This window comes from Rhagoletis zephyria, unplaced genomic scaffold (assembly GCF_001687245.7).
Source record: "Rhagoletis zephyria isolate East Lansing unplaced genomic scaffold, Rhagoletis_zephyria_1.1 Rzeph_scaffold_00331, whole genome shotgun sequence".
Taxonomy (NCBI): domain Eukaryota; kingdom Metazoa; phylum Arthropoda; class Insecta; order Diptera; family Tephritidae; genus Rhagoletis; species Rhagoletis zephyria.
The window spans coordinates 181,803-195,755 of record NW_016157415.1 but is presented as its reverse complement, the minus strand read 5'-3'; the positions used below and the strand labels follow the sequence as shown (position 1 = coordinate 195,755).

Genomic DNA, 13,953 nt, shown 5'->3' with positions numbered 1-13,953 from the left:
CCATAGTTCAAGCAACCCTGGAAAAGAAGTGCCAGGGGTTCTGAAATTGTATTCGAACATAGTTTGAAGAATATGGGAGAAAATCCTTCACTATCTGACTTCGGACTATTATTCAATTTTGAAATTGCCAGAGATACATCTTCGGCGGTAATATCAAAAGAAGAAATTCGACCAAGAGAACCAGAGTAGAATGTCGGACTAGGTAAAGATGTATGATTCGAGTATACCTTCTGGAATAAATTGGCAAATAAGTTGCAGATATCCGCCGCATTATTGCACGATACACCGTCATACTCCATGCACGTCGGAAATCCGCTAGTCTTTCTCTTGGAATTAATAACCGACCAGAAACTAGATGGGTTAGTCTTCAATTTTGATTCCAAATTATTCATATATTGTCTGAACAAGAACTTATTAAGACAATTAAAAGTAGATTTAAGCCTGACAAAGATAAGACGATCGGATTCACTCCTGCTCCTCTTATACTTTTTAAAGGCCTTACGTTTTTTATTTTTAATATTATTAAGTCTAGTATTGAACCATGGTGGTCTATTGCTCAAAGTTTTCCGTTTTCGTGGAACAAAATTGGAAACTGCTAATGAAAGCTTCTGCTTTAGAATTACATAAGAGGCCTCAGGCCCGTTAGTGGAGTCCAAGAAGGACCAATCCGTGCCGAGGAAAAAATCATTTATCGCAGTAGCATCAGCCTTGAAATAATTGTATTCAGAAATATTTGCAACTGTGGTTTTATCAAAGTTATAGGGCTTGCCAAAGGATAATTTCGGTAGCATAATATGAACTTGATAGCGGGATCATAAAGGAAAGTTTTGAGAACCTCCAAGTGACCCCGAAGATCCCCTTGCTGATGACATTGGGCAGCCGTAGGTCGTTCCAGTAGGCTTTTTCAATCCGAATAGACAGAGGAGAATTCCTGTAATCACACCAAGGGCATCCGTTGGACAATTGCGCATAGCTCCTGTGATAGCCATGCAGACCAAGCGATACCAAGCTCAAGGTGTCACCCGCACTTACTTGCTTTGCTTTTGGCCACCAGGCCAGCGCCGCGTATGTATGTAACAACGGGTTTCACGACCGTACTTAAAAGACCAAAAAGTTAGTTGGGTGATATTCCGCAAGTTTTACCATGCGGTCTCTGGCGGGCATTAAACGCCCTTGTAGCCTTGTGGGTAACATTCGAGGGATGTAAGTTCCCATTGAGCCTTTTGTCCACAGATACCTTTCTCCCCTTCTGAAAACTCAATTTCTGTCGCTGCCAAGGTGGGTCTAATCAAGTTGAATTTCCTTCTTTTGGTAAATGGGACAGCGGTGGACTTCAGTGGGTTTATTGACATTTTTTTTGCAGCATACCAGTATTATGCCCTCTACCCTTCACAATACTTCCTCTAAACCTAGATCCCTCAGAAAGTTCAATAGAGCTTTCGGGAATGCGGAGTGAATGTGCATAAGCTGTGGCCACATTGAGCCCCGCCTTCTCTCAAGTCTTCTACAGAGTGCATCACACTCCATGAGGATGTGGAGTGGTGTCTCACTGGTAGAGTCGTAAAACCGGCAAAGGTCATTTGGCCATATCCCCAGCATATATAGATGTAGTCTTAGTCTACAGTGTCCTAAGAAATACATGCTGTGTCTGGCAAGGTAGTTGAGCTACTCAATGCACTTGAGGACGTTAATAGCCCAGCTATGCATACTTTGCACTGCTATACCATTTTTACGTAAAAATCAAAACCCAACAGAATTCCACATGTGAAGTGCTATGCGTTGGGTAACCGCTTACACGTGACAACTCTCACGCAACCTTTGGTGTCGTCTGACTGTCACTTAGAACTATAATTCTCTCTTTACGGCTCCCTCTATTTTATGATAGGCTCAGCAAACAAATAAATGGCGTAAACTTCCGCTTAAAATATGCTCGGTAAATTCCCTATAAACACAGAGATCCTGGTCCTGGAGTTCGGAGAAAGGTCAAATTTATATATTATTTTCGTATTATTATTATTATTATTGTTAAATGGGCTTCTTAACATATTTTTCGTATATCCTGCGGATTTTTCCTTTCGGAATTTTCCGGTCTATATTTCGGACCTTTCTTGGTTTTCTGGTAGCTTTACTGGTCCACGATATCTTACTGGTGAATTCTGGCTCACACAGTAAAAAGCCTTCGTAAGACAAATGAAAAACAGATCGCAAGATAGTTCGAAAGACTTTTGTTAATCTAGCACAAAAGTTTTAGAAAAAGCACTCTCATTCACCACTGGTGATGGAAAGTTATTCGGAGAGAAAGCACTTTTATATCATTTAGCTCAGACAGTCGTACATTTTTTAATAGATTTTATTGTTTTAAAATGAAAAATATATATTTTTTAATTTCATTAAATTTTTAAGAACTGTTTTTTTTTCTTTTTCTTATTAATTTTGTTAGTTAAATTTAGTTTTAATTTTTAGGTTTTAATGTTTATTAGATTTGTAGAAACTTGTTTATTTATTTCTTTTTTTTTAGTTTAATTTGGTTTTCCTTTGTTAATTACATTTACTTTTACTTTTTAGATTTTAATATTCTAAAAATAAAAATATGTTTTTTATTTAATTAAATTTTTAGGATCTTATTTTTTCTTGTTTAATTATATTTTCTTAATGCCAAAGAATTCTAAAAGGTGTTACTAAAGTTTTTCCTTTTTATTATAAAATTCATACTTTTGGGCTCGGTCACTGGATTTAAGTCTGCTTATGAAGACATTTTTGTTATACTTTTAACATTTTTATACTTTTTAATAAAAATCGCTTTCCCTTCCCTCGTTCCAGAATCTCGTTCCATCGGTGCCGCAAAGTTTTCAAGTGGAACGTGTTTTGGCCTCCACCGAAGGCTCACTCATCGCATTGGCCGGCGCCAGAGGTGTCACTGTGCTCGAATTGCCGCGACGCTGGGGCAAAGATGGACTCTTCATGGAAGGCAAAGAGAAAATCACCTGTCGGTAAGTCAGTGCAAAACTCAATGTAGAAAGAAAATACAAACCCACATACGTACTCGCATGCGAAAGAAGTAAAGCAAGAATCAAAACAGAATTAAATTATAAGTGCAAACAAATTTGTAATGCAAATGCGTGACAGCAATTAAAGTGACGCATAGCAAGTAAGTACACCTAAGGAATGCCGCATATTAAAATGCCATTAAAGGTCGCACCAAACATGTGGCATCAACGCTAAGAAAAAAGTAAATATTGTCATAACTCAAGCTTAAAATTAAAATTACCTTTTAGTCTCGCACCAAAGGCTGCTACGAGTTAGCTACAAGCGGTTGTGGGTAAGAGGGGTGCTGAGCGACAAGAAATCCAGCTGTAAGCGCAAAGTTGTAGTTGAGCGACAAAAGCAAAAAGAAAGAAAAAAAAACGTTAAACTGAAAAGTAAATGATAAACTGCATTAAGCGCAACATTTTGTGCAATGCAAAACTTTCGAAAAAGCGAACTTTCTGCCATCGGCTGCGCCATACACCTACATACACCCCCACCCAGTGACTGCTGCTGCTGCTTATGCCAACTTGTATGTCGCTTGTGACTCTTCCGGCTGCCACAAAATCACTGTATCTATGTATCTTTATATTGCGACGCTCCAGCAGGCGAGCCGACGTTACCTGCGCCCCAGCGCTAAGCTGCTACCAAAAAAGCCATTATTATAATTTCATACCTCTAAAAAAAAAATGTCTGAAATAACGAAATAAGCGTGTGCAACGCCAAAAAGTATGCAACCAGGGTGGTGTGCTTCATTATACGAATTTAAGAAATCCGCTTGACTGAATGCGCGCCGCTTTGCAAGGCTTAGAACGTGTAAAATGTGCCACGTTAAGCACATCTGTTTTTTATTACTTTTAATTTGCCATTAATAAAGCATTTTTTTCCGAGTTGAAGTTGAAGTTGGCGTCACAAATTCTGTCTCCTCAATTGGCTGTCCGCCTATGTAGTTGTTGGCCACTTTATTACTTCATTTTTTTCTTGTTAAAAATTTTCCGCTTTGAACGATTTATTTCGATGACTATCGTCCATTTAGTGCCAGTTCGTTTTTATGTGCCTAATGCCGCACTTTGCGGTTGCAGTGCGCGCCCAATAATAGGCAATTAAATGGTTTTAAATATTGCTTGCCAAACGATTATGGGTAATAAGTCAATAATATTGTCAGTTTTATGACTGCAAATCGCTGAAGTTTTCTTAATGAGAGCTTCTTAGGCAGAGAGTCTACAAGTATGCTGAGCAGCTAATGTACAGAAGGAACAATTTCTGGAAAGTTAAGATATCATTACGATTCGTGCTAAAAATTATATAAGTTTTTCTGAAAGGGAGACAGCACCAAGCTCAGAGCTAGATAGCGTTAAATCATGAATTGAAATTGCTTTTTTTTAGATGATAAGCTGGATTGGGTTGGCTGCCCTCATCCAGATCTCTGATGGTAGAAAACCTAGGCAATAAAAAGCTAGCAGTGCATACCTTGGCTAAATGGTTATTTTGCCTAAATATAGAACTAGTTAGTTTGTATTATGTAGCTTAGGAGACAGTCGAAAACGAACTGATGGAGACGCCACCACTTCCGTCTACTCACAGCCGGGTAGTGGCAAGTGTTCGATGCTCTCGATATCTTCATCATCAGGCAGATGCGACAGTACCCATTCGCCAGGTTCTCCCATTCTCCTGGTACACGTTGTATAAGGATTCGTTTAACTAATCACAGTAGGAAGCACTTCAACCGTACAGTAGCTTGGGTTCTGTTATCGAGCGTCGACGAATTTTGCCTTAAGCGATGTCGCGGTATATCTCCGTTAAGATACAAATTTACGGTCGATAAGCAATGACTCTCCGCCTGACTTTCGTTTAGTATTTTGTAGTAGTTTCCAGTTCGTTCGGGGAATCCTATAACAATTTTTGACGACATTGCAGAGCTTTCTAGAAATCTAATTGCGACTTGGCTATGCGAAAATATACTTACAAGAATTTAAATTCGTTCAATAGAGTAAATGCGACTCAGGAATGACTCAGGAGAAAGCGGAGCAAGCGAAAGTAAGAGCTTAGAAATTTCGATGGTGAGCATAGATAAGACCTCAACCGTTGCATCTGTACAGATGCCGATAATAGATTGATAACCAGATGACCGTATCAAATACATAAAAAAATAGTCAAGGCAGAGAGAAAAACTATTATCTGGCTTGTGCAAAAATAACATTGGCGGCTATTTTATCAAAGTGGTATTCACAAATGAGACTACTTCTGGCCTGAACAATTTTTATGGAAGAGATTTTTTCTAATGGCGTTGTGGACTCTGTAAACCCGGACAAGCCTGTTCTGTGATCGAATTCCGCTCCCCATGGCACCACCGCCAAGCAATACTTTCTGAGTGAAAACCTCCGCTCATTTTTTACTCCTGGAGATAAGCACGGACTACATTTTCTGCACTGCAAGCTGCAGGCTAATCTGTAATAAGTAATGCAATATCGTCACTAGGCATTTTTCGGAGGAACCTTTCAGGAATACCATCTGCATTTGTCCCTGCTGAGGTTCCGTACTCCAAAAGACGCCCATCAAAGTAGTTGCGGTCTGAAATGTCGAGTGTTTAAGCCCAGTTCGCAATGTTCAGCGTGTTTTTGACATCTCGGGCGACTAATTATCAGACATTACTTTGAGCCAACTAGTTACACTAATTGACTAACTTGAGCCAGTTGTTTGGTGGCCTTCAAGGCGAGGATGGTGGACCTGTTTTTCCTAACTCCAAACTCGTTTTCTTTGATAGACCCCTTTATAGCTTTACTTTCACTTTCGATGCGGTCGATAATGAGGACAAATAGTTGGGAGCTTTAAGCTTTCCTCAACCATGGGTCCAAAACATCTAATAATATAATATAAGGAAAGTATAGAAGCAAAATTGGGTGACTGGGCCATAAGTACCTTTCAACCCTACAAATCTCCAAGTACATATAGACAATACCTTATGCCGTACTTACGCCGGCGTCTGGCACTCTCATTTATTTAGGCATTTATAGGCTTGTATAGTACTAAACTCTATACTCAAGGGGTGGCGTAAGTTGTGCTTTTCCAAAGAAAGGATGTCGAACGACCGAGACCAGGGATGATAAATGAGTTTTTAATTTTTGTACCAAATGGACAAAAAGAATGTACTAAATCAGCCGAAAAAGTACCAAAATTTAAAAGACTAGACAGACATATGAATATGGGTAATTTGCAAACAAAGTGTTCATGGCAGGGTTTTTATATAGTTTTTTTAAGATTGATAATCTCATCCTCTAAAATCGTTTACTGACGCGTATACGAAACTGCTTTCATGCTCTTCAAAAATTAATTTTTGTTCTTATTTTTGCATTTTTGTAAAATATTTTCCAGAATGTAACATTTGCATATCACTTTTAAACTCATTATCAGATAAGCCAATGTTGGAGATTTTTTGCGCCTTCTTCAAGACATTAACGTGACGTTTTTCTTGGGAGGCAGGTTTTTTGTTTAATCTTTCTTCAGCAACAACTNTTTTGTTCTAAAAGTCTAATTTCACGAAAATATAAAATCAAGGAAATCATTGAAACCCCTGAAGCAATAAATAGGCATTGGTTATTATCTTATTTTTAGTGTTTTTTGTATAAAAACACTGGGTGACTTTCTGGAAATATTAAGCCTTACTCGTTAATATTAAATACCTTTTTTTGGTTCGGCCAGTGTGTACTGCACCAAAAATCTGGAAAAATTTCGTCCGTGGACTTGGATGCGTAGCGTTATATGTACTTGTACATATGCATAGTTTAAAAAGGCCATGAAAACCCTAAATTTCCATTACAATCAATAATTCAAGTTAATCAACTAAACCATACAAGTATGTTTATTAAGTGCGAGTAACACAAAGAAACAGTTGCTTATATTATAGCAACAACATTTTGATGATTTTAAAAAGTCTTTCATTTTTAATAAACACCACACAAAGTAGGAAAAAGATGACTGCATTTTTATCCACAAGTCGTATTTCTACATAATTTGTCGTAATGCTGTATTTTGACAAAATTGTATCAAAAATGTCGATGTAGTACCAATGTACTTTTGGGATCTAAAATGTATCAAAAGAGTACAATTGTACCATCAATTTCATCACTGACCGAAATCCTTTAATAAATGCATGAAAGAGCTAACTAATAATGAAACTTCAATTCATATAACTTAGGTGCATTCAAATTGCCTGCAAATTTTAGCGAATAATAAATCCAATGTTTTACACTAATCACAATTCTATGCAAATATGAAAAGCAATTGCAATACAAATAAAATGCAACTTAGTAAAAAGTTCGCCGAACAAGAATTGTAAGTACGTTGGCGGAATTTGAGTTGCGTTGTGAGAAGAAAATACGTAAACTGTAAAATGGTACATAGAGGGCAATAAACTAAGCAACAATAAATAAACAAAAATTTCGAAACATTTGTTACGGCCACTTTTTTACGCGAAACTTACTCTTTACACCGAAAAACGGCCGGCGAGGTGAAGATGTGAAAAAGTAAAATGCCCTCAGTTTATTCAAAAGCAAATTTTTATTATGCGGCTCACAAAATTTTGGTCGAATGCAATGATAGAAATGATAAAAGCAGCAATGGCAGTTAATTTTACTTCTATACATAAATACATAGTTACATTCAAATATTTTCAAAAATTTTCCAAAAATCACAATAATACAAAAAGCCTTAAAGTAGGAAGTTATTTAGCTCGCTTCGGCGTTGCGTGCCTTTGTCTTGCTGCGCAACGCATTCGCATGCAACCGTGCCACTCAGTTCTGGCTGTCAGCGTTGTAGTGCACATAACACTACACTTCCGTGCGAAAGACACACAGCAACAAAGTGAGCCAGTGCAGAGCGTGGAAAGGAAGCTATGCTTGAGCGTTTACAAGCGCTTTGTCCTTGATTGTTGCGCTAAAGTGGTTGGCCCATTTTGTGGCGATTATTTGTCGCGCATAACAAAGCAGCAACGGCAAGTAAAGCGAGAAGTTGGAGGAGGCATGAGGCGATGGCGCGTCGCACGCATAGTCTTGCATACAGACAGGAAATCAGCGAAAATTTTCTACAAAATTTCGTCATAACAATAATCCTTTAAGTTGAGTTACTTTTCGAAGAGTTCTTTTGTGAATTTCGGGAGGAAAAGGAAGGCGAGCGGTAACGGAAAGAGAGTGAAAGAGTGCGTAGCTGTACAATCAAAGTTTTAGTTTAGTAGAAATGTCGGCGGTGATAGACGAATCAAAGGGTGCTTATTATTATAATCGTAATGCAGAGTGTAATGAAATGAGCAATCGAAAATGCCATTTTTTTTTTAAATGCGACAAAGCTTCTTTTAAACTTTAACCACTGAAAATTTAACTAAGTTTATAAGGTTGAACAGAATCAAGAAAACAAAGATAGATAATGTTTGTTGTCTTCGACTAGGGAATGTAAAAAGCCAACCTAGGTTTCTTTTCCCAAAGCTCGTTTATCTGCCACTTTTTCATCGGCCACCGTAGGAACGAATGTTCTCTCTTCCCTACATCAATACAGAGGGAACTAGAAAACGCATTGTTGCATTGGCTATGGGCTCTTAGTTGAACTTTAGTATACCTAAACTGATACATCCATTCATATGGATATATTCACAAGTAAATTTGTTGTACTCATTTCAAAACGGTTTCCTAACTACACTTTTGTATTCGATTGTTTTTAAGGAAACATATTAAAATTAATGCTTATACTGCAAGCTATACTCGTCAAAGTGGTTATGAAAAAAAAACGTCAAAAAGCAAAGGAAAACCTGCGTTGAATCAACGTAAATTGAGACCTAAACGTTTTGAACAGCAAATTATTGTAATTGCAACCGGAAAATAGGCAGTAAAGTAAAGAAAAAAAAACGCTGCGTGAACAACACTTGAGCGCGCGAGAAACAGGAGCACAAAAGTTATGAATTAGAATAGAAAATAAATATATGTACCTAAACTTTTTTTTTATTAATATGTGAGAATAAAGAGTACAGGGCCGCCTGGATAAATACGAGGTTCGAGGTAGCATTTATTGTATAGCCTAGGTTGTAGTAGCAGCCCGAAGAGTCCGTTGTAATAGCAGTTTTGCTCAAAGCCGGAAACATGTTTAGTTTGGGTGAAAGTCCCTGAGCGATACCGTGAAAAAAGGAAGGAAGATAGGCATAAAGGCATGAGTGCGAAGAGCTTGAGATGCTGGCGGGCAGGAATACGGCTCGAAAATTCTATCAGAAATTAAGCCAGTAATCAAATGGTTTAAAAACGGGGCTAGCTCTTGCAAAGAAGAAGATGGAAATCTGGTAACAGATGTCCAGACTACACTGCAGATATGGAGGGAACACTTCTCAACGCTTTTGAATGGCGAAACAGGTGGTGCGTTTGATGAAGAAGAACCCGAACCAATGTATACATAGGTATGAAACTCACCTCCCTCCACTCGACCAAGACGAGGTGAAAACAGCAATATGGCGGCTTAAAACAACAAGACCCCTGTAGCCAAGAGCATACCGGTTGAGCTGCTCAAATCTGGCGGCGAAGAGTTGGTCGGCCGCAGGTACCAGCTGTTAAGCAGAATTTGGTCTAATGCCCGAGGCTGGAATCCACAAGCAGGGAGATCCCGCCGTTTGCGCCAATTATCGTGGAATAAGCCTTCTTAGTATTGCATACAAGGTCCTGTCCACGAGACTGTGTGAAAGACTGAGGTCCTTCACGAACCAATTGATGGGACCTTACCAGTGTGGCTTTAGACCTGGTGAGTCCACCATTGACCAGATTTTCACAGTACCAAATTTTGGGGAAGGCATTACATAATCAAATCGACACACATCAACTTTTTGTCGTCTTGGAAGCCGCTTTTGATAGCACGAAGAGAAGTTGCCTATACGACGCCATGTCCAAATTTAGGATCCCCGCAAAACTAATCTGAATCGGCACCATATATTAATCTTAGGGACGTAAGCGCAGCATTTTCCAGTTTGGTCTAGCGGTGAACGAGAACTAGAGAAAGTACCTCCTGGCAACAAACAAAGAGTCAACGCGCTTTGGGATACACGTCACTGTTGGTAGTTATAACCTTGAAGTAGTGATATTTTTGTCTTCCTAACATCTAGCGTAAATACCACCAACAACGTCAGCCTGGAAATCAAGCGAAGAATCATTTCTGCCCACAGGTGCTGTTTTGGGCTCAGTAGGAAATTGAAAAGCAGAGCCCTCCCTAGACGAACAAAAATCACGCTCTACAAATCTCTCATCATGCCCGCCCCTTTATATGGCGCAGAATCATGGACGATGCCTAACAAAGATGAGAAGGCATTGGGGGCTTTCAAGAGAAGATGGATTGACGAACTGTATGAGCTTTTTAACGAAATGGGCATAACTAAGCAATTAAAATAATACAACGATTGCACTGGCTTGGATGACGGACAACGAAAGCAAGGGCGCCCACGAACGAAATGGAAGCACCAAGTGCAGAAGGACCTGTCTGCACTCGGGATGAGCCACTGGCGCAAATTCGCACAGGAGAGAGGCAATTGGAAAAGCTTTTTGGAAGAAGAAAGTCCCTGAAAGTAAAGAGCCGTAGGTGTATATGAAAAAAGATTTAGGGTAAACTTCAAATATGATGAAGTCGAGATTGCGTAGTCTGGAAACTAGAAATCAGCGAGCAGATGTCTAGACTTTTAGTGACCACATCTTTCATCTCTGCATTTTTCCAGAGCGTTTTACTTGACTGCATTATAACTTGTTTGTAACATTTATTCCGTAAATGTCTATAGTGAGGAAATTTCGCAAGGTTTCGAGTGCCTTGGCTAGGGTGGATGAGAGCGCTCCGCGACTAGTATACATGTCTGACTAAGACTAGTCAATTATCGGCTCTTTTGTGAGGGTACCTGGATATGTATAATAGCATCGAGGTCTACGAGGGAGAGCATTGTTTTCCCTCTTGGAATAATGTAACGGGAAATTGCTTTTCGTATATTAGGTGTAAAAATCTGGGAAGGCGTAACCAGCAGTCTTATTTTTCCGATAAGGAATATCTATTCATTATTTTTGCATATTTTTTTCGAGCCGTGTTTGCATATTTTTTTCGATAAATTTTTTTATTGTTATTTTTGAACTTTATTTTTTGGTCATATTATAACCGTTATTTTCAAATTTAATTTTTTAGATCATAAACGATTTTAATCGGTCATAAAAGCGCAGTATCTATTTAATGGTTAAAAATTACCGAAAAAATAAAAATATAAAACTCCAAAATAACGATTATTTTTTTTGTTAATAATCGAAAGAAACGATTTAGCATTATGTTTGTATCTAAAAATAAAAAAATCTTGGTTCTTAAAAAATCGCTAACTTTTTTCCCCAACAAATGGCCCGGATTCATACTAACGACCCCTGTTCACAGATTAATATAGAAAAAATGCAATATATTATTGTGTGCAATAATTTTACTCGCACGCACTTCACCTACTTTGTAGGTGCACTCAAAAACGATTTCAAGCTACACACACATGCCTGCCCCTCACCATTTCCCACAACATGCTAAAGCCACTGTGAATAAGAACAATAGTCGAAATTGGAAGCCATGCAAGCATACCAACAAAACTAACCGCAAATACTAAGTAATTGCGAAAAAAAAACAAATGAATACCAACAAAAAAAAAGGCAAACCCAACTACATCACCAATGATGACTGAAAATTGCTCAGGTTAGGTCGCTTCAAGTGCCAACAAACGCCACCCTCTGCGGTGGCGTGTAGCAGTACTGTGCCAGCCGAAGGTAAAACTCCTTGAAAGCTGCATTTCGATTGTTGCCAACAGCGCGAGAGAGGAAGCGGGGTGGGGTCGCATGAGAAAAAATGCTAAAATCTGAAGTGTTTAATTTTTCGCATTGGTGCACCTTCGCCTCACCCACTTGCCTGCTTGCTTTTGCATTTTTTCGCATTCAATTGTCGTGTGCAGTTGTGTTGAAGAAGTTGAATCAGCTTTTTGCGCCACCTTCCTGCTGCCTCTCACACTCTCTCTTTTTCACTTGCGGGGTATTTTTGCTTATAATCGTACCTTTATATTTGCAATCAAGTCACTTTTTTTTCACATGTCAACAATAACTTTTTTTGCAAAAAATTTTTTCTTTTATGACGACAGCAATTGCCAGGTGCAATATTCGTATGCCAAAGCTGCTGGTGTGGGTGTTTGGTTTGCAACGTTTTGGGTTCATATGAACACCCGCATTGTTACTAATTTCATATGCATGCTAAGCTTTGACTACCAAGTAAAATAAAATGTATTGTATATGTTAGACGATGCTTGGGTACTTGTCGATATTTAAAATAATTGTGGAAAAGTCAGCGGAGCACACAGGAAGTTGGAAAATTATTTTGCGAAATTAAAACGATTATACATAGAAAAGGTTGCATTAAATAATTTGCTATATATATTTTTTTTGCATTGGTATGTGCATATTTTGAACAAAGGATACTTTGGTTGTAAAAGAAAAATTAGTAGAAAAAAATGTTTGATACCCATTGTATACCTGTGACTATAATATAGTACACTTACATCCTTCGTAGGGTCAACAGTAGTACTCCTTTTTTAGGTACATCGTCGCCAATAACGTTTAATAGTAACTGAAGACTATAGTGTCAGTAAAATTTATCGCCAAAATAGCGCCCCCTTTGTTCCCTACATCGCGGTGAACCTTTAAAGAACCTTGGGACACTGATTGATCTGTTTATAAGAAATTGGAAACCTCGACTGTCATTGAGCCTCTCCCTCTCTCATCATGCCTACCTGACGCGTATGTTTGTGGAATCTGCCTTGTATGCAATTTTTAAAGTTATTAAAGTGCATCTTAAGAATGAATAAAGATTTTGCAGTTGGTACCTTCCTGGACTATTCTGGTAGAATTCATTAGAAAACTGTACACTTCTTAAGATTCTAGAGCGCTTGCTAAAGGTGGCGCTTAAGGAAGTAAGCTAAGAAACTCTGGCTTATTCTTCAGCCTACTTTGCAATTCTAAAAACTTATACTTTTAAAATGAATGCGAACGTTCCGAGTCTAACCACGAATGGATCCTTCTCTACACACATCCCTCCAAGGGGTTAAGTGGAGATTTTCAGCCTCTAGAATAGAGATCCAATAAATATCTTCATGGATTTTCGAATCGTCGTATTAGGCAGATGTGCAGCTATAAAAGAGACGCGGGCTGGCTACGCCACAGCGTTTTACTGATTAAAGGGAAAATATGTATGTACTCTTATAGCCAAGCGACAAACAGGCCCAGGACTTCGGAGTATTTTTAAATCAAATTAATTTAAGCCGAAGGATACAGTGGCACCGCTGAAAATTTCAGCCCTGACGAATTTCCTAGGCAGGGTACCCTTTAGGTCACCTCCCCGGAAGGAGAGGGCATAGGAGTTAATTTGGCAATTCGACATAAAGGCTTACAGTCGACTCAACGAGTACTGGGCAAAAATCCCAATATTCAAGGTTGTAAAGACTTTCTAGTCAGGGCTTTCCATTCTTACCGGTATACTGGCATTGCAAGGCTGGAATTAAATCTATTAATATATTATTATCTATCGGCCGCTGTGGTGTAGTGGTAAGCAGTACGCGCTTCCACTCCGCTGCGCCTGGGTTCAACCCCTGGTAAAAAAAACATCGAAAAAAAATAGAAACAAATTTTTTTCTTAACAGCGTTCGTCCCTCGGCAGGCAATTGCAAACCTCCGAGTGTATTTCTGCCATGAAAAACAGCTTCTCATAAAAATACAATCGCTGTTCGGAGTCGTAAAACTGTAGGTCCCTACTCTTTGCGTGACAACATCAAGGCGCACGCCACAAATCGGAGGAGAAGCTCGGCCAAACACTAACATATGTGTAAGCGCCAATCTATTATTATTATTATTAAAGGAT

General features: G+C 38.7%; 1 protein-coding gene across 1 annotated transcript in view; it reads left to right on the top strand.

The window, feature by feature from the left end:
- Nucleotides 1-13,953, top strand: part of mbo (Nuclear pore complex protein Nup88) — a 122,252-nt gene that overhangs the window by 43,356 nt on the left and 64,943 nt on the right. The window contains exon 2 of the mRNA XM_017610686.1: nucleotides 2,821-2,990. Coding sequence (XP_017466175.1) covers nucleotides 2,821-2,990 — 170 coding nt within the window. The remainder of the gene's footprint in view (nucleotides 1-2,820; nucleotides 2,991-13,953) is intronic.